Source organism: Atractosteus spatula, chromosome 6 (genome assembly GCF_055471065.1).
Source record: "Atractosteus spatula isolate fAtrSpa1 chromosome 6, fAtrSpa1.hap1, whole genome shotgun sequence".
Classification (NCBI taxonomy): domain Eukaryota; kingdom Metazoa; phylum Chordata; class Actinopteri; order Semionotiformes; family Lepisosteidae; genus Atractosteus; species Atractosteus spatula.
The window spans coordinates 47,796,315-47,820,900 of NC_142711.1; the positions used below are offsets into that span (position 1 = coordinate 47,796,315).

A 24,586-nucleotide genomic window follows, 5' to 3' on the forward strand; every position below is an offset into this window, starting at 1 on the left:
ATTGAGTGAAGCATATGGCCTCTGTGCACCATGTGATACTCATCTGGCCCTATTTTCTAATCAGTCACAGTTCTAACACAACAAAATAAAATCATTCTGAAATTCTTCATAAGCACTCCAAACCCAAGTAGCATTTTTCATTTGGTGTCTATTTCCATTCAGCGCCCAAAAACACATTTGTGAACAAATTGAATGATAAAAGTGGGGAAAAGATGCTTCTGCTTAAATATTTTGCATCTGAGGTAAAGTGCTGATTCACCTTGACTTTCAGAATAATGAAGCAAGGTCCATTATTAGCATAATTGTAGCCTGGTCACCTCTGTACTGCCATTATTGAGAACTTGCTATGCACACAGAATGCTAGCCTTTCAACTTTCAAAATTTGAACACTACTGTTTCCATCTTCAGTGAATATAATTCCAAAAAATATAAATCATGACATCTTTTTTTAAAGAGATCTATAAACACAAAAAAACTATCGTAGACTCAATATTGACTTTTTAACTGCAGCTGGTACGGTTGTCAACCAGATCCAAAAGTCTGTAACATTTTAAGCACATTCCATAAATCAAATTTGATAATAAAAAAGGCAAAGAGAAAGCTTTAATAAATCAAATGTTTATTATTTAGCACATCCTGGGGTCAAAACTCAAATGGCAAAAGGTGTTTCTCAGGTGGGGATGTTTATTGAGGCTGTGAGAGGTAAGATGTTACGTTGTCCAGACCCGCACAGTCATTGTTAAGGTATTCTAGGATTATGTCTCCTCCATTATAAAGTGGACAGTCTGGATGTGAAAGCCAGGAGTCCAGGGTCTGGTCCATTTTTAGTGCTTCTCCAGAAAGCGGGTGGCACAGCCTCAGTTTCTGGAGAGACAGAGACAAGTTAACATGAAAGTCCTGCAGTGTTTATTGTTACTAGAATTTTGTGAAGTTTTAGCTAAATTAAAAATACTTTCACATTGTAATGCACAACTGAAAAAGACAGTAAAAAAAATCCATAAGCATAACCATAGGAAAAAATGGAATGCAGAGAAAACTGTAATGACATTTTGTAAAAATTTTGTGCTTTAACCAAACAGTGTCATGAAACTGCAATGTTTTGTTATAACTGAGGTGTTAATTGAGATAAAAATATAAAAGTAAATTTTAACCTTAAATATAAGAGAATTAGTTAATCATTAGGAGACTAATGATGAAATAGCATTCCTCATGTTCAAATATTACATCTTAAATGCTACATGCAATTTTGTTTTACCAAAGTTCCATAAATATTAAGACCGTATAGGTTTTATTACAGCAGACAATGATAAAGAGAGATAACCATACAGAGTACATTACAGTCCAGAAGTCCAGAGAAAGACATCACACACACAAAAGAAAGACAGCTTCCACGTTCCCACAAACCAGAAAAAAGATTTTGCAAAACTACAACATTGGCACCAAGTATGTGAAGAATTTGCCATTGCAAAGCCCTTTTTCTTAAAGGATAAAAAGGTGCAATCAGATTTTTTTTAACTCTTTGTCTTCCTTTCCTCAAATGACCGTTCCTGTGATTCTCTCGGAGTCACCAAGCGCTCACTAACCTATATACTGACCTCATTTCCAACCCTCAAGCTTAAGTAACCATTTCCATGATTTCAATCTGGGAGGATGAGTGTAACAAATGTGGTTAACAGCAATATATGTCGGCGATTTATGGACCCCTGTCTAAAACGAATAAACTCACATGACGCTAAGCTCGTCTTGTGTTTGTTACCTTGGCTGTCAGAATGTTGTTGTTGTTCTTCAGATTAGCCAGTGAAGCTGCAACGTCCACCACCTTCCCCACAGTCCACGAGGAAGAGAAGAACATGGGCAGACGCCTGTCCTTCCCTCCCTGAGGCAGGTACACCTGGAAATATGTCCTTTCACCCTGCGCAACAGGAACAAAACAGCAGCTTGTTCTGAATCTTTTACAACATGCTTTTCGAATGCAAAGGCTTACCTTATCGGACAATTACGTAGAACGGGGTTCTCAGGCTCAGCTCTTGGAAGATGCAGCATTTTGTGGTTGCTGGCCCATCCAACTCGTTGTCTCCCTTACATAATTGGCCAAATTATTTCATGCACTACACAACCGTAATATTGCTAGCTAAACTCTGAGGTGTCTTCCAGTTACCTGTACTGTTTATGAATAATTAAAGTTACCAATTGTAACCATTCTTAAAAATTCCCTATACATATCTATGAAAATCCTTAAGTTTGTTTTTCAATTGATTACTGACATTGGGGAAAAAAACACAATACACTAGGCCTTCTAGGAGTAAAACATATCTCAATCAGCCTTCATAGTGTATCCCATTTAAAACTCACATAAAGCTCATATGACATCTCCTACTATTAAATTAATGTTGAAATATACTAGCTACATTTACAGTACATTTGGGATACTCAACCTGTGGTCCTCCCAATCTGCTCCACCACTATACTTTAACGCTATCGGCTCTTCCATTGCTATATTAATCCGCTAACAATCAACGAAATAATCAAGGTTTTAAAACAATTCTGTAGTGGAACAAACTGGAGGTCCACACATCGAGCATCAGTGTTTTACATTACAGGGCTGAACGTTTGGTCTCGAGTGATTCAAAGCTACATAACAATTGCACATTTAACTACCTGAATCACATGGTTTCCCAGCAACGTAAGAATTACTCTGGTACAGACTCAGTACCTGCGGTAATGACTTGTCTCCAGCTGCGTGTAGCTTTAGCTTCATCAAGGCAACTTTTGCTGCTGTTGCACTGTTTTTCGCTCCTCTTCTTCCTTTGCTGGCTGGAGCCCCTTTCTTAGACTCTAGAAAATTAAATTAACTTCTTTTCAATAAAAGACAATTATCTACAGCTTGCTGGGTGCTATAGTGTGTACAATATACAGTATATTACTAACCAACAAACATACATCACTTTTGCCCGCTGCGTTTTCCTCACTAAATCGTTTATGTGACGACTTTAAAAAGCCATGAGTACATCTATGAGGGGAAAAACGCAGCTGCTTGCACGTCTTCCTGAAAACAAACAAGTAATAGTTCTGACAGTTAATATTACAAAAGCTTGTGAAGACAAAATTAATGTATGAGAGCTTTAATTAAACAGCACTACTAAGACAGTACTTCACTGTTCTGATGTTCTAGCTGTAAGAAATACAGTGGTCACACCGCCCTCCTATGGACTGTCCTGTCCACTGAATTCATTATAGAAAAAAATCCTTAATCAGTAATGAGAATCTGAGTAAATGCAACAATTTAATATTGCATATAATATCAAAATGTGATAAAATACAAAAAAAAACATCTTAGACAACATACCCTCTGATTAGGCCAATGTAAAGAGCAGTATACCACAGGAATTTGTTTAACGCCTGTTTCTCTTATAGATTTACAGTAAAAATTTAGATTTTGTTATAGTTACTGTACTCGTTAAATGATATAAAAATGGAGGGTTTACCAAACACGGAAGCAGTGACTTACCAAGCGATGATATTATAGATGGGACAGATACTTGCCAAATCAAAATGAATGTTGATAGAAACAAGGACAACCTAATAAGACTTTGTCAGAATCGATAGTACAATACTAACCAGAGGGAATATGTAGCAATAAAATGTTTATAAAAAAAAAGGGGTGTTTATAAAATTGAGAACCAGAGGCACTTTTAACACACATAAGGTTGTGGGGGTCTGGAACAAATTACCCAGCAATAATATTGAAGCTTCTTACAAAAAAGTGCCCCCTGAGATCCGTGGATCAAATACATTCTAGCCAGCAAACTACCCTAAAGGGCTGAATGCCCTCTTTCCATCTGTATCCTGTCTTCTGTTCTTATGTGTCCCATCTAGGGTGTTATCCTCTGCTTTTGGGACTGGTGCCAGGTTGCTACGAGTCTCATCGGGAATAAGCAGCTTTCTGGTCTGGCGATGGATGGTTGGAACTCCATTCATCTGCTTTCTCATCCAGCACAGGGTTGCGGAAGAGCTAGAGCCTATCCTGTCATGCAAAGGGCTCAAGGCAGCGGATACACCTGGAAGGGACGCCAGTCTTTTGCAGAGCACACACAGACACAAACACAGACACACATGTACTCATACCAGCGCCAATGTTTCCAGAGAGAAACGCAGAAAGAACATACAAACTACCCCAAGAACTGAACCCAGGGCCCCAGTGCCGCAAAGCAGCAATAATAACCACTGTAGCACTGTGCTGCCCTTCGATGGAAAAAACAATAACATCTTGAAGTTCACTGCATACTGGTTCATTCCAGTGAGGAGTAGGAACAATTCTGGGTGACTTAAATAAGTTCGAACATGGGGGTGACCAACCTTATATCGGCTGCTCTACTATTCTCTATAGAGTTTGGTTTATTAGACTACATGAATAAGTGAAACCTGATTCAATTGAGTTGTTCACAACTGTATTACATTTTTCAGAAACCTGCCATTTGCTCTCACAGGTTTAATGCTTTAAAGAGCACAGGCAATTGCTTTACTCTAACATAAATAATTAGAATTAAGACAGTTTTTTTCAGAATCTTTCATTGGCAAAGCATGGTGTGTTGTTTTGTATCATTTTATATTATGTGATGGTTAAAAACAAGGAAAAAAGGGTGTAGAGGGACAGCAGAAAAACAAGTATCATAGGCAATGCAGGATTTATTTCACCGACCTACTATTTCCTTGACAAGTTGCTGAGTGGCAGCCATTCGTGGTTTTAGAGGCTCCAGTTTCTCACACTCATGGTCATCTTGATGTCGATGGCTGGTAAGAAAAACAGACATTTAGGCACAGATTCAAAAGCAAATAATGCCCAAAACAGTTTGGTTGGCGGTTGTTTCAGGCTACGTCAAGCAGAAAAGCCGATTTTGCTTCCTTGCTGTTATGCCTGCTGAATTTAAACTTTTTTCATAATTCCCTTTGAGCGGCGACCAAGCAAAAGTTGACCTGAGAAAGGCTGTGGTCAATCAAGAAAACAAAATGATGGGCAATCTTTTTGGTCAAGGTCACTTTATCACTTCAGCTTGACCTTTGCCATATTGCAGCTAAAAGAGAATATTTTTTTTACAAACAATATCGATCATTTCTGACCTTATACTGAAGTCAACCCTTTGTGGACGTCTTCAAGATCAATTGGGAAAAATTAAACAGGGAAAATACAAATGGGAGCTTAAATGCATTTAAGACTCAAGACCATTAGGTATCTCCTCACACAAGGGCTTGTTTCTAGACTGGCTTCTTTCAAGAAACAGCAGGATAGGACCCTTGATGAACTACCTAATAGTTATCAAATGAGCAAGAATGATGAGAATGACCTCCTCTTGTTTGTAATGTATAGAGCCTATTGTCTGGAAGAATCTTCAGGTTTGTACAGTGATTCAGCTAAATAAAACCACTTTTTACTCAATTAAAACTCATCTTTTTATATAATACTGTTACAGCTATAGGTGACTAGGAAGTGTCTCTAAGAGACTAGATAAGGTGTGTAACACCTGGTTGTGTAAACAGTTTTCAGCTTCAAAGCCAAGGTAATGTTTCCGAGATGTAGGGGGTCCAGATTCTGTGATCAAAGCAATCACAACGTTTACCTTGGTTTACCTTAGTTACTTTAAGTTTCGGGTAAAAGATTAAGTGTCAATCAACAGTCCAGAAAGACACCCACCATACAAGATCAAATCAAGACAGAGAAAGAAAAAATAAAGAAAAGGTCAGACCACAATAGAGAGAGGGAGACAGGGGGAGATGGAACTCGAAGCTTGTGCCAGAAGAGACGTCCTTGTTCGAGATCATCTGAAAAGTTCTGATTAGAGCTACATATTTGAATCTTGCTGAGAACTTGTTATTCTGTAGCTCTTAGGGAATGTGGAGTAAAGAATTGCCTCTCCTGCTTAGTGACTACATTTTACAATAGGGAGATAGGCTCCCATTTATTTTGTGGCATCCAGGTTAGAGAAAGAGATTTAATGGATGGTTGTGTTTAAAAGGCAGCTGCAGGCATTATTTAAGAGTGGATTACTCGGTAACGTAACAAATGAATGAAACACACCAGTGAAGCTCACGCTGGGAGACAGCAACATAATCAACAGCCAAGCCAGAAACTAAACAAACTTGTACACACCTCTGTGTGTGTGCATGCTTTTGACATTTAAGTAGGTACATTACTTATCTTAATTAAGGTATGCAGCCCCTCCTTAGCTTACATTATGTAAAACAAGGGTCAGCTGACTGGTCATGTGATAAGATTGTAAAAGTAAAAATTAATCTTTGTGTTGGAAATTATTCTGGAAGTGCAATACAATTTGGATCACTTTGGTCTTAAATAACCTTGAATAGTAAAAGTTCTTTTTTTTACCAAGAAAGACTTTTTCCCTATGGACAAGCTCCTTAGCTAAATCATTAATGGCAGAGTAGGCTTTGATTAGCAACAGGAAAAAGAGGTTCATAGGCTCCTTTTAAGTACTAACATGCTTATACTAAACAGATCTATGTCTTGAGTAAACACAATTTGCTCTATTTAAAGCAGTCACAGTTGTATTTGATTCAATTACTTCCTTCTTCCACCTCTCTTTCCAGTGACAACTGTCACATCCATCCATTTTCTAACTGGTTCCTCCAATTCAGGGTTGTGGGAGAGTTGGAGCCTATCCCAGCAAGCAACGGGTGCAAAGCAGGGTACACCCTAGATGGGACGCCACTGCACCGCCGGGCAGACACACACACAAACGCTGACATGCACAGACTCACTCACATCAGGGCCAATTTCTCTTGGAAGTGAATTGACCTACCAGTATGTTTTTGGACAATGGGAGGAAACCCACATGAACACAGGACACAAGGAGAACATACAAACCACACAGATCACACCAGAGATCTGGAATTGAACCCAGGGCCCCAGTGCTACAAAGCAGCAAAGCTAACCACTTGCATCACCATGCTGCCCCACTGTCACGTCAAAAGTCTAAAGTTTTTACCCTTGGGTTGCTCAGACGACAGCCATATTTTTCTACTCACAGGTAACGCTCAGCTTGCAGAGCACTGACACACTCGGGACAAGCCCTGCAGCTGACACTAGGGAGACATTGCCAGTGAAGAATGTCACTTGTCAAAAAATAAGGAGCTGACTCAATTGCTGACGTGACTATGCTCCTAAACATTACTGGGAATGTGCCGTACCTCTTCAGGATGTAGTTTGAACTTTATGTTGGTGCAACTGGCCATATCCTTCTTCTAATGGAGGCCAGCACGTTCCTCAATAGTGCTCTACAGCTTGGGCACTTCCTGAAAGAACAGGATATCGAACTAACAGGATGACCTCAAAATATTCTCACAATGTGAGGTCATCTAATGCAGACAGGGGCATTTTAAGAATACATGCCTATTATGGAACCAGTTTCTGTTTAATTTATAGTTTACAGAAATGCATGACCCATGACCAGCCACCTGAGACTTGTTTTTTTTTTTGGACAAAAATGTCTGAGATTAGTCTAACAACATTATTTCAAAGGAGGCTTCGTCTACATATCTCCAGAGGCCTCTCAAGTCTTTGCCTCTTCAAGTTCTGTCAAACGTGTTATTAAATCAACGAGATATAAAATCTGTCTGAAATATTTTTTTGCAAAGCGTATGGTCCGCCTTCCAAAACGCTCAGTCGCGGCTTACAGAAGCATTAGTGCCAGAAAGCGTGTACTTACGCCAGACAAAAGTGTTTCTGGCAATTCGGGCAAACTACTGGCAGGAGCTCCTTCTTGCCGCAGTCCTGGAAGGTGCATGGGTAAGACGTGATGATCCCAGACTTCACCGGCTCCTTTCTGAGTGCTAGCTGATAAAGAAGACGAATTGTAGCAACAGACAGAAAGCTGAAATGAGCAGGACATTTCACAAGAAAGCGTTACAGCAAATTTTGCAGGTTGATGGTGCTGAATTAACATTCTACCTCTTTAAATTATGATGCCATAACGTTTGGCAAAGACATCTGTTTGAAGAGGGTGGCACTGTGTCCCTGGGTTTAACTCCTCGGGAGCTATCTCTGTGGAGTCTGCATGTTGCCCTGTGGTCAAGTGGGTTTCTTCTAGGTGCTCTGGTTTCCTCCCACAGTCCAAAGACATGCTGGTACTGAAGGTTTAATTGGCGTCTTGTGTACACTGGCTCTGGTGTGTGTGTGTGTGTGTGTGTGTGTGTGTGTGTGTGTCTCTGTGTGTCTTGCGATTGGCATCCCATCCAGGGTGTATCCCATCATGCTCCCAATGCCTCTCAGGATAGGCTCTGGGCCACTGACCCTGAATTGGATAAGTAATTATTGAAAGTGATATGATGTGATGATCTGTTTGTAGATAAGATTCTGGCTTTGTGTATTCTGGTTTGTCCGCAAGCTATCACATAATGTAATTAGTATGAACTTATTACACTGTATTTTACTATTATTAAGTCTTTAGGCTGTTCTGTAACATACAGCAAGCTTTATTTTTCTACTTCTAATTTGACACCTGTTACATGGCCCGCAAAGTTAATCCAGTGCCTGGGATTGGCATGATTCATTCAAACAGCATTGCACAAAACAATCAACATCAAAAAACCCATCTCTACTGCTCTAATACTGTTAAAGTGTGGAACACTGTCTTTACCTCAGAACAGCAGTGTGACTCTCGGCTTCTGTGTTCAAGGCTTTAAAGGACAAACAAACAGTAGTACTTGTGAGTCGGGCATAGATCTTCCATTCTACGTGTTATAGTTACACCATATTATTCATCACTCTGAAACCTAAAATTAAAAAGGTATAAGAAAATCCTAAAAGAGATGCAGTGTTCTCTTGTAAAATCTGTTTAAAAACATTTATCTGCTAATAGTATATGTCGTTCTATTGCTTTGCTCTTTTTTTTTGCTTTTTAAAATAGGAAACTCTTACCAGAAGACTCCAGAACAGCCATCACAAACAAAGGGCAGGAAATCTGAGAATTTAGATTTATACAAAAAGGATTCAGATTTTATTGATAAGGCATCATCTGAATGTTCAACGACATGTGATAGGGTGACATAAGCAATGTAAAGTAATTGTCTGGGTCAACACAATCAAATGTAAAAAAAAAACCAACTAACCCAGCTTCCTACAACTGGTACACCAAAACGGATCACAAATACAACAAAACAGCCTATCAAACTAGACTTCAAACACAACCATACACACTCCTTCATTCATTCATTCTCTCTATTACTCCATATAATTTTAGTTTAGATGAAGAACTACTGTAAGCTTATAAATGTAATCACTAAAGAGCTCCATACACTTAAGTGTACGGTTTTAATCCATACACACATTGAAAACACACACAGACAAAAACGTCAGATCTTCCTCAACTACTTTTTTGGTTCGATATGGCCAAAAGCGCATTTGCGTGAGCTACCTTGCACTTACAGCTAGCAAGTCTTTTTCTTCAAATAAACAGTTACTACACTCAGCCATTTCTAAGACGTTGCATCGTTAATGCCATGACACAGACATCAGGGAGATGAGGTTTTGAATGGGGACCGAGACTAGTAAGTTATTTTACTGCCACGATACTGCACCTAATAGAACCACTGAAAAAAAACTAACATGAATCGTTTGATATAAATGACAATTTATGGTGACAGTTTGTAAAGTTTGAAAACAATAATCCCGTTTAAACTATTAATCTTCACAAAATCGTAATAGTTTCCAAGAGGAATTTTATCATTAGCGTATTTGCGTCTTATTATTGCGATCCCAATATTGTAAAGAAGCTGTTTTCAAAGATCAGTGGGTGACCGACTAAGCAAGTAAAGAAGGGAGCCTCAAGTTATTAATGCCCAACAGCGACAAAAAAGAAAGCCAATTCAAAATTACAGTATTTTTTTATGAAAATGTAATTTGTGTCGGGTTACCTTTCTGATTGCAGGTCTCGATCTGACAGTGCAGTCCAATATCCAGCTCAGCCATGACTGCGGTTCAACTTTGACCTCTGCACTTTAGCACCGCCAAGATCACGTGACGTTAGGGATCATAACAAAAAGTTGGCCCGTCAGAATAAAACGCGTTTCAGAGTTATCGAAGTGTTTTAATTTAAACAACGGTGTGTATGGTATTGGAAATCATTTCGCTCGGTTTTTAGCTTTTGCCAAAAGGAGCTCGAATCCGCAGTTTGGACTGGAAAGTTTTGAAGTTCAGATCCAGGGGGGACCCTGACGTCATCTTTCCCTGCGTCTTAAAATTATTCCTTACATTTGTTCTCCAAGCGCTTTGCACTTAGAATGGGATTCCACTTAACCCCACCTTTGAAGGGCAGTATCCCCAGGTGAAAAGTGAGAAATTTCTTCGCCCTTTGAATTAAGGCAAAGCTTTAGGGAGGCCAGATCGTTGAAACCCAGAGCGGAATGTAGCCGAGACATTTGGGTCCAACTCTTAACACCCCTACTGTTTCGGAAAGTGATATGACTTTTCATGACCGGATCATAAATGACGAAGCAGTCAGTGGCTCAGTTTGATGTTTCACCCAAAGGCCAGCACCTCCTCTAATACATTGCTGGCTATTGATACCTACAGTACCCCTGCCCCAGTGCTGGGACATTGGCTCATCAGACGTATTAGCGCAGAGGGAAGACTGCACCCTAGCCCACTGATGTCTTATTGCAAACGTCCACTTTGTGCAGCAGCAACCTGCATTTCTTTAACGGTCTCCCACCCCAGACCTGAGCAGGCGTTTCATTAACACGAGATGAGGTTGCCGTATTTTACTCAGACCTCTTCAACAAAAAGCCATTTTGTACGTCTCCCGGGACAAAACACTCGTTCCCTATTGTTTCCTATCAAGGGGGAAGTGAGGATACCTGCAGTGTGGAGTACAGATTAAGGCTCTGAGCTGGAGGGTTGTGGGTTAGAGTTCCCACACCTGCCAGAATCACAACAGGTCCCAATCCTACTGGGAGAGGGAGGAGGGAACTCAATTGAACTGGCAGCCCAGTATGTGATCTCCTGTCACACCCTGAGGAACAGTGAGTCTGTCTCCCAATAATGCTCCATGTGTCTACAGTATATGTAAATATTTTATGATATGTCTTTGTTGTAAATGTCTGTAGATTTTTATTTTACTTTTATTTTTTGTTTCATGTGAATTTCATTATTTTTATTTGCTTTGGCATCACTGATGGTACCCATCGGTCATGCTAATAAAGCACCTTGAATCGAAAATTGAATTGAACAGAGTCCCACTAAGAGCGCTGCAGTTTGGCTCTTGAACAAGATACAGCTACCTCGCTATTGCCATCAGCAAAAGCCCACGTGTATAGATAGGTCATTTTCGACTGTTCTTGGGCTTTGCGTGAGCACGCAAGTTTTGAGACTCGGTGCTGAATCGGACGCGAACCTCGCAGGCGTTTTCAGTCGCTCACTGGAAGTAGCGTGATGCTAGCTACATCAAGCGACACTAGCTTGGCAGCGCCTGTCAAAATAAAAGTCCCCTAAACCCTGCTGTAGGTAGCTTCACGCTACTCGCCCTGGACAGTGTCGGGTTTCAGGAAGCGACAGGTGAGTCTCTGCGCTCCCCGACTGAGGAGACTTTGAGAAAAATCGACTGCTTTCCTGTTTACAAATTTTCACGCTTGTTTTTTCTACAAGACAGGAGAAATGAGTAAGATTTCCAAGCTGTTCAAGGGGGGGTCGAGCTCCTCGAAGAACCGGGGAGGTCCGTCTCCCCAGGAGGCGATCCACAGACTCCGGGAGACGGAGGAGATGCTGACCAAAAAGCAGGAGTACCTGGAAAAAAGGGTCGAGCAAGAGATCGCCACGGCTAGAAAACACGGTACCAAAAATAAAAAAGGTGAGGCCATTGGATATGCGTAGTCGAGTGCGGTTGTTGTGTTTGGAAACTGTTCGCCGTTTCTCATATCCCTACCCCCTTATTGCAATAAGGTGTAAATCCTTATACAATCTTTACTTTAGTTACAGTAAGTAAAACATCTTAATTTTTTTTCATTTCCGTTTAAACGCCTTTTTGTTTATGCTGCGAAATTCGAGACCATTGCGATAATACAGTTTTATCTACCATAAACCCGCACTGCAAAATGAAAGGAAAATGTATAGGTGGTTTAAATTAGATAATAAAGCTTTTTTTATTAGTACAGCATAACATTTTAAAATGTGTATAATTTTACAGTAATATACGCCCAAATTCTAACACTATTACATCTTTTAGACAGTTGTGTTAGGTGAGATGCTAGAACAAATCTATTTAAAAGGTTTCATTATTCAGATCTGTGGTTACACCCAGCAAAAAAACATCCAGACAGTCAGGTGGCTTTGTAGCAGTGTGACTTTAGCTAGATATAATTCTAGGTGTATGTTTGTAATTGGAATTTGATGTTATCTATTTATTCTGCTGGTTTGCACTGCGGATGCCTCACAGCTCTGTGTTCTTGAGTTTGGCTCCGGCCTGCGCTGACTCCTGTGTGGCGTCTGCCGGTGGTTATGTGGTTTTCTCTCGCTGCTCCGGTTTCCTGACACAGACGTGCTGTCCAGCCTCGCCGCCCTCTGCTGGGACATTGCTCTGACCCTTCTCGGGAATAATTGGTTTTCTGATTATAAAGGTCTTTCACTAAACATTAAAGAGATGGTTATCTGGGTAGAGAAACATTTTGGTAGACAGGAACCTGACTCCTTACCTACCTATGTTTCTGGTGCAGAGCAGAATATTAGACCACGTATTACCACACAGATTCTCACAAACATTCATTTGTGTAACACGAAGGAGAATAGACCAGAACCCCATCTTCTCCCTGACATGTCATCCCTTACCCTACCACAAGGGGGGGGCCAATTCCAGCTGCAGGGCTTCAGCTTGACTGTTGGTGCTGACTGCTCTGGTTAAATCATAAAAAAATAATAATTCATTTATCTAGTGTTTTTCTGGACACTCCATTCAAAGCACTTTACAAGTAATGGGAACTCCCCTCCACCACCACCAATGTGTAGCCCCTATCTGGATGCAACAGCAGCCATAGTGTGCCAATACACTCACCACACATCAGCTATCAGTGACTGAGGAGAGCAGAGGGGAATTATTAGGAGACCATAATTGGTAAAGGCCAGGGGGGATTTATGATCAGGACACCAGGGTAACATACTTACTCTTTATGAGAAACACCCTGGGATTTTTAATGACTGCAGAGAGTCAGGATCTTGGTTTTATGTCTTGTATAAAGGACGGTGCCTTTTTACAGTATACTGTAGCCATGACTGCACTGGGGCATTAGGACCCACACAGATTGCAGCATGAGCACCCCCTACTGGCCCCACTAACACCTCTTCCAGCAGCAACCTAAGTTTTTCCCAGAAGGTCTCCCATCTGGGAACTGGCCAGGCTCACACCCGCTGAGCTTAAGTGCGTTGCAAGTTGGGTTGCAGGGTGATATAGCTGCTGGCTGTAGTATGAAATGCTTGCAGCCACAAACTGGTATTTATGCCAATACAAATTCATGCACATGATGCAGATGAGGTGTTTTAGGTCCATGATATGTTTTAAAATATATAAAGCAATAATAAATTAAATTGTGTATTGATCAAAATCATTTTTACGACACAAAAACTTAATCAGGTCAGAAATACCAAAGAGAAATGCTAGGCATTTCAGTTTCTGGTGATGAGATACAGGTGTAAAAGGAATGAAACTGCTGAGACGGCACACAGATCTGAATCCTAAGATGTGGGAAATTACTCAAATATTACTCTGAAGGAATGAAGCTGTGCTTGCAAATAGTTAAGCCTGAACAGACTGTGTGTAACATTTTCTTCCAAAAAAAAAAACAGACTAAATCTTTCTGGAAAGGTCAGAAAATCAAATATTCACCGCTGCCGTCGTTGGTTCCTCCATCGTTGAAGGATGCTTGGCCTGGCCTCCACCTCAGTCTACGCGAATGAAGCGGGGCTCTTTAGAGTGTGAGCAGTTCCTTTCTCCCTCCACACCATCCAAACCATCACCTTTCCTGAAGGTTTATCTCGGTCTTATCTGTCTGTAAAACTTTGTTCCAAAACTCTCCTGGCTCACCTTTCAAAGCAGATTCTAATTTTGCTTCTCTGTTCTTGGTGCTGATGAGAGGTTTATATCTTGTGGCGCGGCCTTCGGAATTCTGCTGTCTCTTGTCCTCTGCAAACTGTGAGTGCTGATATGATCACCTGCACTGTGGAGGTTGTTGGGTAGTGCATTTAGGGTTTTCCTGCACAGCTGTGAGAATTTCTTTGTCACCAATTGCTGATGTTATTCTTGGCCAACCTGGTTTGACTGATTGGAAATTATACCTAGGGTATCTTTCTCCAGCTCTTAGAACAAATTGATGTCAGTTTTCCTCATGTATGTGCTATTTGCTTCTGATTTACTTTCAATTTTAGTTTAGAAATTGCCACTTTTGTTTGGCTGAAAGATCTTCAGACTCCAAACACTGAAACCAAAACTAGGTAGGCTGATTGGCTGTTTATGAGCCTAACTACACAACAACAAATATCTGACCAGCAAGAGAAACCTCTCTGACAATGTTTTTTTTCAAACATTTCCAAACAATTGTTTAAAAATAAATCATTTTAACTTCAAGTGTTCAAATTGTAAGATCAATTGACCCAAGAAAGAAATCCCCAATTGCCTTTATAAAAAATACCCCAGTCAAAAATCTAACCCAGGAACCAAGAGTTCTAAGACAGTTAAACTATGTGCCCCATCCTTATTTAATTTTCATGAGCAAAGAATAAAAGACTTCATAGTGAAAATCCCAGTTCAGATTTCACAGTCCCAGTACGTTAGAGGGTTCTGTACACCGATTCTCTACTTCATTTTCACTACTACCTAGACTTATTCATCTTTTTCAAATGCTTAGTTTTTGAAGAATTAGCCTGTGGTTTTTTAAACAGTAACAAAGTAAATGGTAGCATAAACGACTGCACTGCCTGTGTGATATAATGTAATTGTGACAACTATGAGCTTTTTTAAAAACCTTAAAATGATCCTAAGACATGCTTATTTCTCAAGCACAAATAAAGATGTGGCAAAAATGCTCCGTTTAACTGAGCCTCCTCATTTCCTTCATGATGTGTAATTCATGTGACACACTCTACTGTATATAGATTTATTTCAGCCTGATACCAGCACCCTAAGGTTTTGAGATTTTGCGTTTTGCTTCATTGTCTGTACTGCATTTCATTACATTTGTATCTTTATACTCACTGGATGATATGTTTTGTTTCAGGGTTTTTGTTTTTAAAGGAAATCCAGGTAGTAATGTTTGTGCATTAATGATTTATTTTCAAATTAGAACCCACACCACTGTGTTTTCTTTGTTTTCAAACACAAGCATTTTGGCTCTGATACGTGATCTGGCATAAGGTACACTTAATGTCATATGCGTCAGGACAGGATTTTTATTTTGGGATGTATAAAATAATAGTGTATATAATAGTTCTACTGTTCTTAATATTCCAAAAACAACGATGGATCGACTGTTCTGCGGCTAATCTTAAGTCCATTGCAGGAAGAGAATCCCAATCTAGATGGCTTTAGCATGCCTTCATGTTTGAGTTAAATGCTTTATAAAAATTCTCTTTCCCTTGGTTGTTTCTGGACAGACTTGCCTTCCTTTCTCGGCTCTGCTCGGCTTTCATTCATTGGGACCAACAGCAATTTCTGTCTTTCTAGTCTTCATCTCAAATCTGGGACAGTGTAAGTTCCACCTCTTCGTTTTACTCTTTTATTAAAAGAAATCTAGAAAACGACGTCCATTTGTCACTGTGTCAGCAGCCACAGTCTCATCTATCTTTCTCTGGTCAGAAGGAAATTGATCGACTTTTTGCCATAATGCGTTTTCTTATTTCTCTTTTTCTCCTATTTTCCTCTTTTCTTAAGAGTGACAGCATCTGTTTTCTCCGGTATGAATTACACTTTGCCCGGGTATTATCAGTTTAAACACAAGAATGAACAGTTGTGAATAAAAGGCTTTGGATACATGAGCGCTGTAGGAAATCTAGAGAAAATCAGTGCTGCTTGAAAGTATTGTTCTTTAAATGTTACATTTTTACTATGGAATCCTTGTTAAGTCAAAGCTAGCACTTAAAAGAAATGGTTTATATCCACAAATCCTAAAATAATTGGGTAACAAATCAACCAATCAAAGTGCCAATCACCAGGACAAAGTTTTGGAGCCCCTCTACTATATAAAGGTGAGAAACCTAGTGAATTCGGTCTTACCCATACAGGTTAGTGTGAGGTGTTACAATCTCAAGAGACCTCAGACAACCTTGGGCTGCAAGGGCTCATCAGTATGGAGAGGGTTATAAAACCATAAAAAAATGTTTTGGACTTTGTTCTTTTAGACCCATAGTCTACAAATGGAGAAAATTTAAGACCACGGTGACTCTACCTAAATGTGGACTTCTTTCAAAAGTATCTCATGGAGCAACAAGAAAACTGATACAGGACTCCCACCATATGGTGTCAGTGTACATGTTCAAATATTTAGTGCAGATGGTGGCATTGTACACTGATATTTAGGCTGAGATCTGAGAAACATTTTTCAAATGAAGCGTTTGCATTGAAAAGGGGGCATTTATTCCAAACGAATTGCCTGGAAATATTAAATCTGTCGAAAGGGCATTACCTGGACAAAGAAAAAAAATAACATCTTAATCCTGGAGGTCAATAAATTCTATTTCTGTGGAGAAAAAAATAATATTTGAGGGCGCTTGGCTTTTGTAAACAATTTTTTATCAGTCGGGGTATGGTTATAAAAGAAGCTGATGGTCATTTATTTATACAGCATCACTGACCCACTTCTTTCTGTGGTGGTAAGATATGTGTCTTATCACTCCCCTTTCTCCTCAAACAAGATTGATTTCCACCTTGAAGTAGTGAAATCATCTTGGCTCATTGTAGAACTGCCTATCTCAGCTGATAACTATACAAAACAATTAATGGTTGGTAATTTATTACTGTTTATATATTGTATATTAACCTTCTAACTTGTTGTATGTAGTCCGTGAAAAGTTGTGTTGTTCATGTTTCCTCAGGGAACTCCCATCTCCTCCTCCTAGTACTGTTTTAAACCTGCCAGTTGTCTAATTTGTAGCAGCAAGGTTGAGACCTTGTTTTTTAGTGCCATGCTAACTGGATGTAAATTTTACCTTTGCCTAATTTGTAAGCAGTTGAGTGACCTATAAATTAACCGCTCCCATGAGTACTGTGCTGTCTAAAGTTAATACGTAAAGTGTGATATTGTAATATTGAGGTAGATGTTACACTATTTTTAGTGTGGGAGGGTATCTACCTGTTGTGTCATTTTGTTGCCGGAACTCGAATATAGTTGGCTGTTTAGCCAAGATATTTCTACGTAGACATTACTCTAAAATAAAACACTGTATGCTAATTAATGTGGTATTCATGAAGGAAGTATGTAACACACTAAGATCTTATTAACTAGGAATTAATTTTATTTATTATCTGTTGTTATTGTTTGGCTTAAAAAAACTGAACTTTTGAAAAAAAAATAATTTAAACAAAAACCGTTTATTTGTTCTGTGTGACTTTTCTTTTTACTGGTGGCTTGAAGTTGTTTACTTATTTTACTGAAAAGGATTACAGTATTTTAATTCATACATAGCCTTTATGCACAATTCTTAGATAGTGTAGTCTCATAAGCCATTCATTGATGTACCACAAGATTCACCATTTGTCAAAACTGTTTTATCGGCGTGCATAATCTAGTTAAAAAAGGTTGGAGAATATATTCATGCCTGAGTTTGGTCTTGGAAAAACCTTGTATGTATGGGCTCCAAACCTCGGGGAAAAACAGTTGTGAGCTATTTTTCTCAGACCACATAACGACTGACAGACCAACAAAGTGGCTGTATTTTTCTGCCCTCACATTTGGAACTGATGTTTTGTTTTAATTTCCTGAAAGCTGCTCTCCAGGCACTGAGAAGGAAGAAACGGTTTGAGCAACAGCTGGCTCAGATCGATGGCACGTTATCCACCATTGAATTCCAGAGAGAGGCACTGGAGAATGCCAACACCAACACTGAGGTGCTCAAGAACATGGGCTATGCTGCCAAAGCCATTAAAGGCGTCCATGAGAAACTGTAAGTTAAAGATATACAGAGGACAGCAAGGGTGACAGTATAAAAAAATGAAACCCTAGATTAAGCTGAGAGATTGTTTTTTTGTAATTGATAACAAGAGTTAAGTGAAACATAAATAAGAAAACAAAAACCATCTCAACGGCAGTCATGCCAAGCAAATAAGGTTTGCATAAACAAGGGTATGGTACTTAAGAACTGCTGCCACATAGCGAAATCTTTGCAACGTGTCTGTCCATTAGTTATTCAACATCATTTAGTTACTTTAATGGGACTTTTTGTTCCTCCGCCATACTAATATATTGAACAAAAACGATAAAATCTGTATTTCGTGTAGGTTAAGAAAAGATAGTGGTCATTTTTACCTGGCAATGAGATACTCCAGGGCCTTGAGTACTTCATTTCAGTCACTTGTTGATTATTAGAAATGCAGATACAAGATAACTCATCAGACCATCCTTATTCAGATCCTGTGTTCGCCATGTACAGGGAATCCTGTATCCTGGACCTATAGTGCTACAGAACCAGGTTATTGATGTTGAGCCTTCTATAGTATACAGGGTGGCCCTTAATATCTTACAGGCGTGTGTGTTTTACTGTCCATCTGCGGACAAAATCTGAGGAAATGTCCCCACAATGATTAGTAACTCATGACAAACATACAATGCAGGAGACACACCCAGAAAGAAAATGTTTTTAGAAATCCATTGACATCTTCCTTTAAATCTAAAAGGTTCAATAATACGTTTTGTGTGTGTTTTCATTCTGTATTTTATTTCAGTGGATTAACTAATAGTAAATAAAAACTAATTCGATTTTGCATTTTGCATCTACCAGGGACCTGGATAAGATCGATACACTGATGCAAGACATTACTGAACAGCAGGAGGTAGCGCAGGAAATCTCTGATGCCATCTCATGCCCTGTTGGATTTGCTGAACAGTTTGATGAGGTAAAAAAAGAAATCTTCTAAAATGAGTCTGTTGATGTTTAAGGAGTACATTGAAATTCAAAATTAATACCAATATGTTCCTTTAAGGAACCCAATGTAAACTCCTAGCTGTCTTTCTAAGACTTATTTTCTTCATGGATTGATTCCTTGATGGTGCTTCCTCCAAACTCCCATGACTAGAGTCTTAAAGAAAGAGAGTACTCATGCTAGTTGTTATGTTTACTGTATTGACTTCCGTCATCTTCTGGGTAGTTCAGTCTAATTGCTTATTTAATCATCTGGCAGAGGCTAAAGTCATTTATCCACTTTACAGTCAAAAGAAACTAGATCAGAGAAATTCTGGAAGACAATCTGGTATAATATGAGCAATGTCTGTAGCTGTCTACATTTCCTTAATGACATATTCTGTGAGAAGAGGAACCCTAATTGAAATTTGTCGTCCAGACTTTGAGTAAGCCATTTATTTTCCAGAGCTACGTGGCTCTTTGTGCTAAATAAATGGAAATGTGATGGGTCAAGTATAATAGTACGCCATAATTATCTTTTGACAGGCAAAACCTTACAAATTTCCTTACAGTGGGCTCTTTTTTGCTGGTTTAGGTAGATTCCTTGTAAAACAGGAAGAGAGGCAGAATCACACATAACACTGAGTCTCTTAAGTACTATACTTTATGATAAAAAGCTGTCACTATTTGATAGTCTAAACAGTGACAGTACCGCATTCCATGCAACTAGTTGTTATGGCAGAAAAGTGAAGAGGGAAATCTGTTTGAAGCCAAGACATTGAAATAAATATGTTTTTCCACTACTAGTTTGATTTACATTCTTTTAAATAGAGTATATAAATAGAGGACACAAATGGCAGAAGATTTAGTAAGTATGTATGGGTGTAGTTCTTTACTGACTGATTATGACTTTGAATATTTTGCACAACCACAAAGTTGAAGGCTGTACAGCCAGGCTATTAAAATGAAAGTGACGTTGTCTTCATTTATTGTTAAGATGCACCAACAGCCCCTTCTGGGCAAGACGGGCTGTTTCTGTTCTCTACTTTTTATTATGAAGCATATTATTTGTGATGCAAAAGCCATTTACAATAACATACCCAAGACCATGAACTCTCTAAACATACAATAATTTCTACAAAAATGATTTCAAGTTGTATACATGATTGTATCCAGTACAATATACAGTGGTGTGAAAAAGTGTTTGCCCCCTTCCTGATTTCTTATTTTTTTGCATGTTTGTCACACTGAAATGTTTCAGATCATCAAACAAATTGAAATATTAGACAAAGATAACACAAGTAAACACAAAATGCAGTTTTTAAATGAAGGTTTTTATTATTAAGGGAAAAAAAAATCCAAACCTACATGGCCTTGTGTGGCCTTGACACACGAAATCTCGTTAGGTGCACTTTTACCCAACGAGGTCCAGGTGTTGACCAGTCGAAACAAGTCTTTATGGGTGTTCAGTTTATGAGACAGATGGGAGTGACAATGTATAAAACATCCGCACATTTCAGACAACACACCAGAATAAGAAGACTTCTGAAACATCAAAACTGATACAGGGCTGTTACCAATTACAAATCCTGGAAATCCTGAGCTGAAAGCAAATCTGATCATGTTCGTCAGATAGAAAATGAAATCAATTATTCCACAATTGAGAGCTCAGCTGGAACAAAAATGAGAAGTTCCAGCATCAGTAACTCCAGGTTAGTGAACAGGGTGTGTTTGTGTAGCTGAGTGGAATCCAAAATCCAGTTTTAAGACAATTTGTTCCTTTCTTTTGTTCTGTGTGATCGCTGTACCATCCTGGGGTTTGAATGACAAGCCTGCATATCTACTGATATATTTAGAATAATAAGCAGATGCAGAAGTCTAAATATTAATTTTCCCTTTGGATGTATTGCTCATAGTTACACTGTGTGAAGGGTAATGATCCCTGAAGCACCACAACTTTGCCAGGTTGTTCTGAACAGCTGGATATTGGCGTGTGAGAAAGAGGGTCAGTGCTCTTCGCAGGTTTGGCTTATAGGCTGGGGTTTACAGTACCTGCTGTCTGTTTTTCAGGACGAGCTGTTGGCTGAACTACAGGAACTAGAGCAGGAGGATTTGGATCAGAAGATGGCGAACATGGGAGGACTGCCCAGTGTGCCCTCTTCATCTCTGCCGACCAGACCAGGTGAGGTGAAATGCTTGTGTAAAGGGCTTCCACAGACATCACTGTAGACATTTGCAGGGAAGGAGGTTATTCAATGCACATGTGGCTTAACTGGGAGTGCTCCGTGCCAACAGGCCAGGTTTATACACATTAGTCACCTGTACAGCACTGTTCGCAAATAGCTGACTCCACCAGTGGAGCTCGGATACTAGCATTTGACAAACTTCATTCACCTTTTTAATGTATTTTTAGTTGTATGTTTACATTACATTGTACTACCTTTGCTTTTCCAGTTTCAAAGAAGAAGGTGGAGGATGAAGATGACATGAAAATGCTGTCAGCTTGGGCGTCATAACTCAGCACACCTCCTACCAAACACTGACAGCACCATAGCGTGACATTTCTTTGATTTTTCTCGGATTTATTTGGTGGTCCTTAACTGTTTATGTTTCCTGTTTTTAATAACAGGGCAAGAAGCTGTAAACTGAGTGTGAGTGTGTGTTTATACCCATGTAAAATGGAAACTTTTTTAACACTAAGTTCTTAAAGAGAGATGTGTGGAATTGTTCAAGAAGATGACACCTTTGTTCATTTGACTTTTAATTGCATTTGTGCCTGTTGGTAGACTTACTGATGTGAAGCATTGAAAGCCTGGCATGGTAGCTTTGTGGTTTCTTCTTTATAATCCTGCATATTGGACATCAGGACATCTGAAAACATACCATGTTAGAGTTTGCGATGTTTCATATTGAGCTGATCCTTTTCGTTATTAGTGATAAATAGTTCTGGGGCCTGTCTTCATATTCTCCACACATTCTGAATGGTGTAGGAAGTTACAGTATCTTAACAAAATGTTTTAAAGATGAAGATGTAAACATAGAAAATCAGCTGAAAATCTAAGGTTCACCAAAAACATAAATAATGAAATAGTAAATCGTTATGATTTTGGCAAGTATGTGTTTTTTACAATTGCAATGAATTGTAGTGGTTAAATATAGATTATGATGATAATGATTGATTTAAATCCTTTGGACATACATTATATAGGCTTTCATACATGTTTTTATCAATATTAATGTTTGCATTGCTAAAGGTGTGGGGACCAGAATCAGACATCCTAGAATCTGTTCACACCATTTCTAGTTACTTTGACAATGCTGAGGTTTTTGAAGAACTAAACAATTTCACTTTCTGTAATTTAATTTCTTTTCATTAAAAAAAATGTCTACTATATTGCATTCTGTTAGGGCAAATACTAATTTAAGGAGAAGTGACATTCATGCAGGATCACTGTATCAAGATGTACACCAAATGTGTATTCTGCTTTTGCCTACATTATCCCAAAGCACTTTTAATATAGGAGGGGAATCATATCATCCACTGATGAAGTGCAACCGCTACCTGGGTAAAGAACAGCAGCCTCACAACCCAACAAATCAGGAGAAAGAAAGAAAGCACCTCACCAGTTGAATTATAAGTGAAAATTTTAGGCAGGCCAGACTGAAAACCCAAAGAAAAATTTTAACCAAGACCTTATCCCTGCTTTTTCAAACAAGTTTAGACCTCAGTCTAGTATCACATCTGAATGACAGTACCTCCGACAGTACTCTGTCTACAGACATTGCACTGGGGAAAACTTCTAGTCCAAAAGTAGCAGCACCACCTACTTGTCCACAAAGACCACACAGCAGCAACCTGGTTTTCTAGTGTCCCATCCCAGTACTGACCAGGTGCCACCTTGCTTACCTCCTGAGATCAGAAGAGATCAGAGTACAAAGTTATGTTTCTATCTCCTCCATTAACTCAGGTTTGACAGACCGTTAAAGTTAAACTTTTACGTTGATGCATATTATGACATGTAAGTACTTTAGGGTTTTATGTGCAAAAGTTCTAGGTTTTAATCTTCTGCAAAGGCACTGTAGATAATGAAGTGTGTCATATGTTTGTATTTGCTGCCTTTCCAGTCCTTTTTTAATTAAAGTGATATTCCATTAAATAAAGATTAAAACCACTTCTCAAACGTACAATTCCGTTTCCTGCCAGAAATATTAAACCAGTGAAATGTAAAACAGATGTATATCCTCTTGTATCTTGTTTCCATTATTTGCTGTAAATATTGAGTCTGCAAATTAAAAGCATATAAATTGTGTTTAAATAAAACACTGATGATTTCACTTGCAATAATGCATTTTTAAGCCTCTTCAGCTTCTTTATGTCAACAGTGAATAAAACCTTTTTTTCTGAGAGATTTATTCTGTTCAATACGAAAATCTAATAATCAGAAGAAATCTAATAATGTATAAAAAGCTGAGGTAAGGCTCAGATATAATCCACTGTTAATTAAAAGTGAATAAACAGGACCACTGATATCTTAAAATGCTGACACATTTCTGATTGCTGCAACCCTGATTGTTCCTTTGGGCAGAAAAAGCAAACTCATCCATTTTTAGTTACTGGTGAGTTTGCCCAAAGACAGAATATAAAAAAATGGCCTATACTGGTGTATGTAACCAGTATAAATATAAATTAGGCATATACAGTTTCCCTATGTTTCCAAATAAAATAATTTGATCAAGGTTTTTTACGTGATGATTTTTTTCCTGTATTATTTATGTCTTTAACAAAAAAAAACCACCAGCATTAATATTCGAAAATAAACATTGTAATTATGAAGCGTGTCTGATATTTCAGCGAAATGATTGTCGAAAATAATTTGTTCAAGGAATAGCACAGAACCAAAAATCTGGAATAATAAATCCCAAACTAGCCAAATTAATCTGTAATCATTGGACTAATCAGGTAACCATGGCATCAGGTGGAACAAAGCCCCCAAATCACTATTTTCTAGTAATAGCCCTGGTTTGATGTATTGGTAAATTAATTCGTCGCGTCACAGCCCAAAGGGAAATTTAGGAGAGGCCATAATTCACGTCCGAACCGGAGGATTTAAAAAGCCACATTGAAATAAAGGTACGAAAGTGTGGCTGAACGATATAACCTATTTGTTACATTCTCATTTAAAATGTTTTCAGTGTTTTTTTTATAGACAGCGATGTGAACGTAACTTGTTAACACACCAGTAACGTTTTGTTTTTAAATCCTGAAATATTTCTTGAAGAGGCGGAATATAAGACAAGCATAAAGACACTTATAAGCGAGCGATGGCTATTTTACCCCCCCCGTTATTTGGTAGTAGCCAGTTAATCCCAGGATTTTATTTTGGAGGGGGACAATGACAAATGGTCAAGTAAAACAATCTGTTACTGTTACACCCATCCACCACCTCAAACCCCGAGTGAATGAAGAAAAAACGACACAGAAAC

At 38.8% G+C, this 24,586-nt stretch overlaps 2 protein-coding genes across 2 annotated transcripts; one reads left to right on the plus strand and one right to left on the minus strand.

Moving 5' to 3' along the window:
- Positions 1-602: 602 nt before the first annotated feature.
- On the minus strand, positions 603-10,012 carry zfand1 (zinc finger, AN1-type domain 1). The gene is made up of 8 exons (XM_088919530.1): positions 9,925-10,012; positions 8,930-8,972; positions 8,649-8,688; positions 7,719-7,846; positions 4,700-4,791; positions 2,714-2,835; positions 1,757-1,912; positions 603-864 (listed from the first exon to the last, which is right to left on the minus strand). Exons 1-8 carry the CDS (start codon positions 9,977-9,979, stop codon positions 685-687), a joined length of 816 nt encoding a protein of 271 aa, XP_088775656.1. The 5' UTR covers positions 9,980-10,012; the 3' UTR covers positions 603-684.
- A 1,405-nt stretch (positions 10,013-11,417) lies between these two features.
- Positions 11,418-23,444, plus strand: chmp4c (charged multivesicular body protein 4C). The gene is made up of 6 exons (XM_088919660.1): positions 11,418-11,563; positions 11,654-11,855; positions 17,971-18,148; positions 18,983-19,097; positions 21,173-21,284; positions 21,557-23,444. The coding sequence occupies exons 2-6, from the start codon at positions 11,663-11,665 to the stop codon at positions 21,616-21,618; spliced, it is 660 nt and encodes a 219-aa protein (XP_088775786.1). The 5' UTR covers positions 11,418-11,563; positions 11,654-11,662; the 3' UTR covers positions 21,619-23,444.
- The last annotated feature ends 1,142 nt before the right edge of the window (positions 23,445-24,586 follow it).

What these genes read in the sequence shown, in the direction of transcription:
- zfand1 (XM_088919530.1), bottom strand. Translation starts at nt 9,979, where the DNA reads ATGGCTGAGCTGGATATTGGACTGCACTGTCAGATCGAGACCTGCAAT. An exon ending in CGAGACCTGCAATCAGAAAG is followed by an intron (nt 8,973 to 9,924) that starts GTAACCCGACAC and finishes CTAAATTCTCAG; the next exon opens with ATTTCCTGCCCTTTGTTTGT. An exon ending in CAGAAACACTTTTGTCTGGC is followed by an intron (nt 4,792 to 7,718) that starts GTAAGTACACGC and finishes TTTTCTTACCAG; the next exon opens with CCATCGACATCAAGATGACC.
- chmp4c (XM_088919660.1), top strand. Translation starts at nt 11,663, where the DNA reads ATGAGTAAGATTTCCAAGCTGTTCAAGGGGGGGTCGAGCTCCTCGAAG. An exon ending in AAAGGCGTCCATGAGAAACT is followed by an intron (nt 18,149 to 18,982) that starts GTAAGTTAAAGA and finishes TGCATCTACCAG; the next exon opens with GGACCTGGATAAGATCGATA. An exon ending in ATCTCTGCCGACCAGACCAG is followed by an intron (nt 21,285 to 21,556) that starts GTGAGGTGAAAT and finishes TTGCTTTTCCAG; the next exon opens with TTTCAAAGAAGAAGGTGGAG.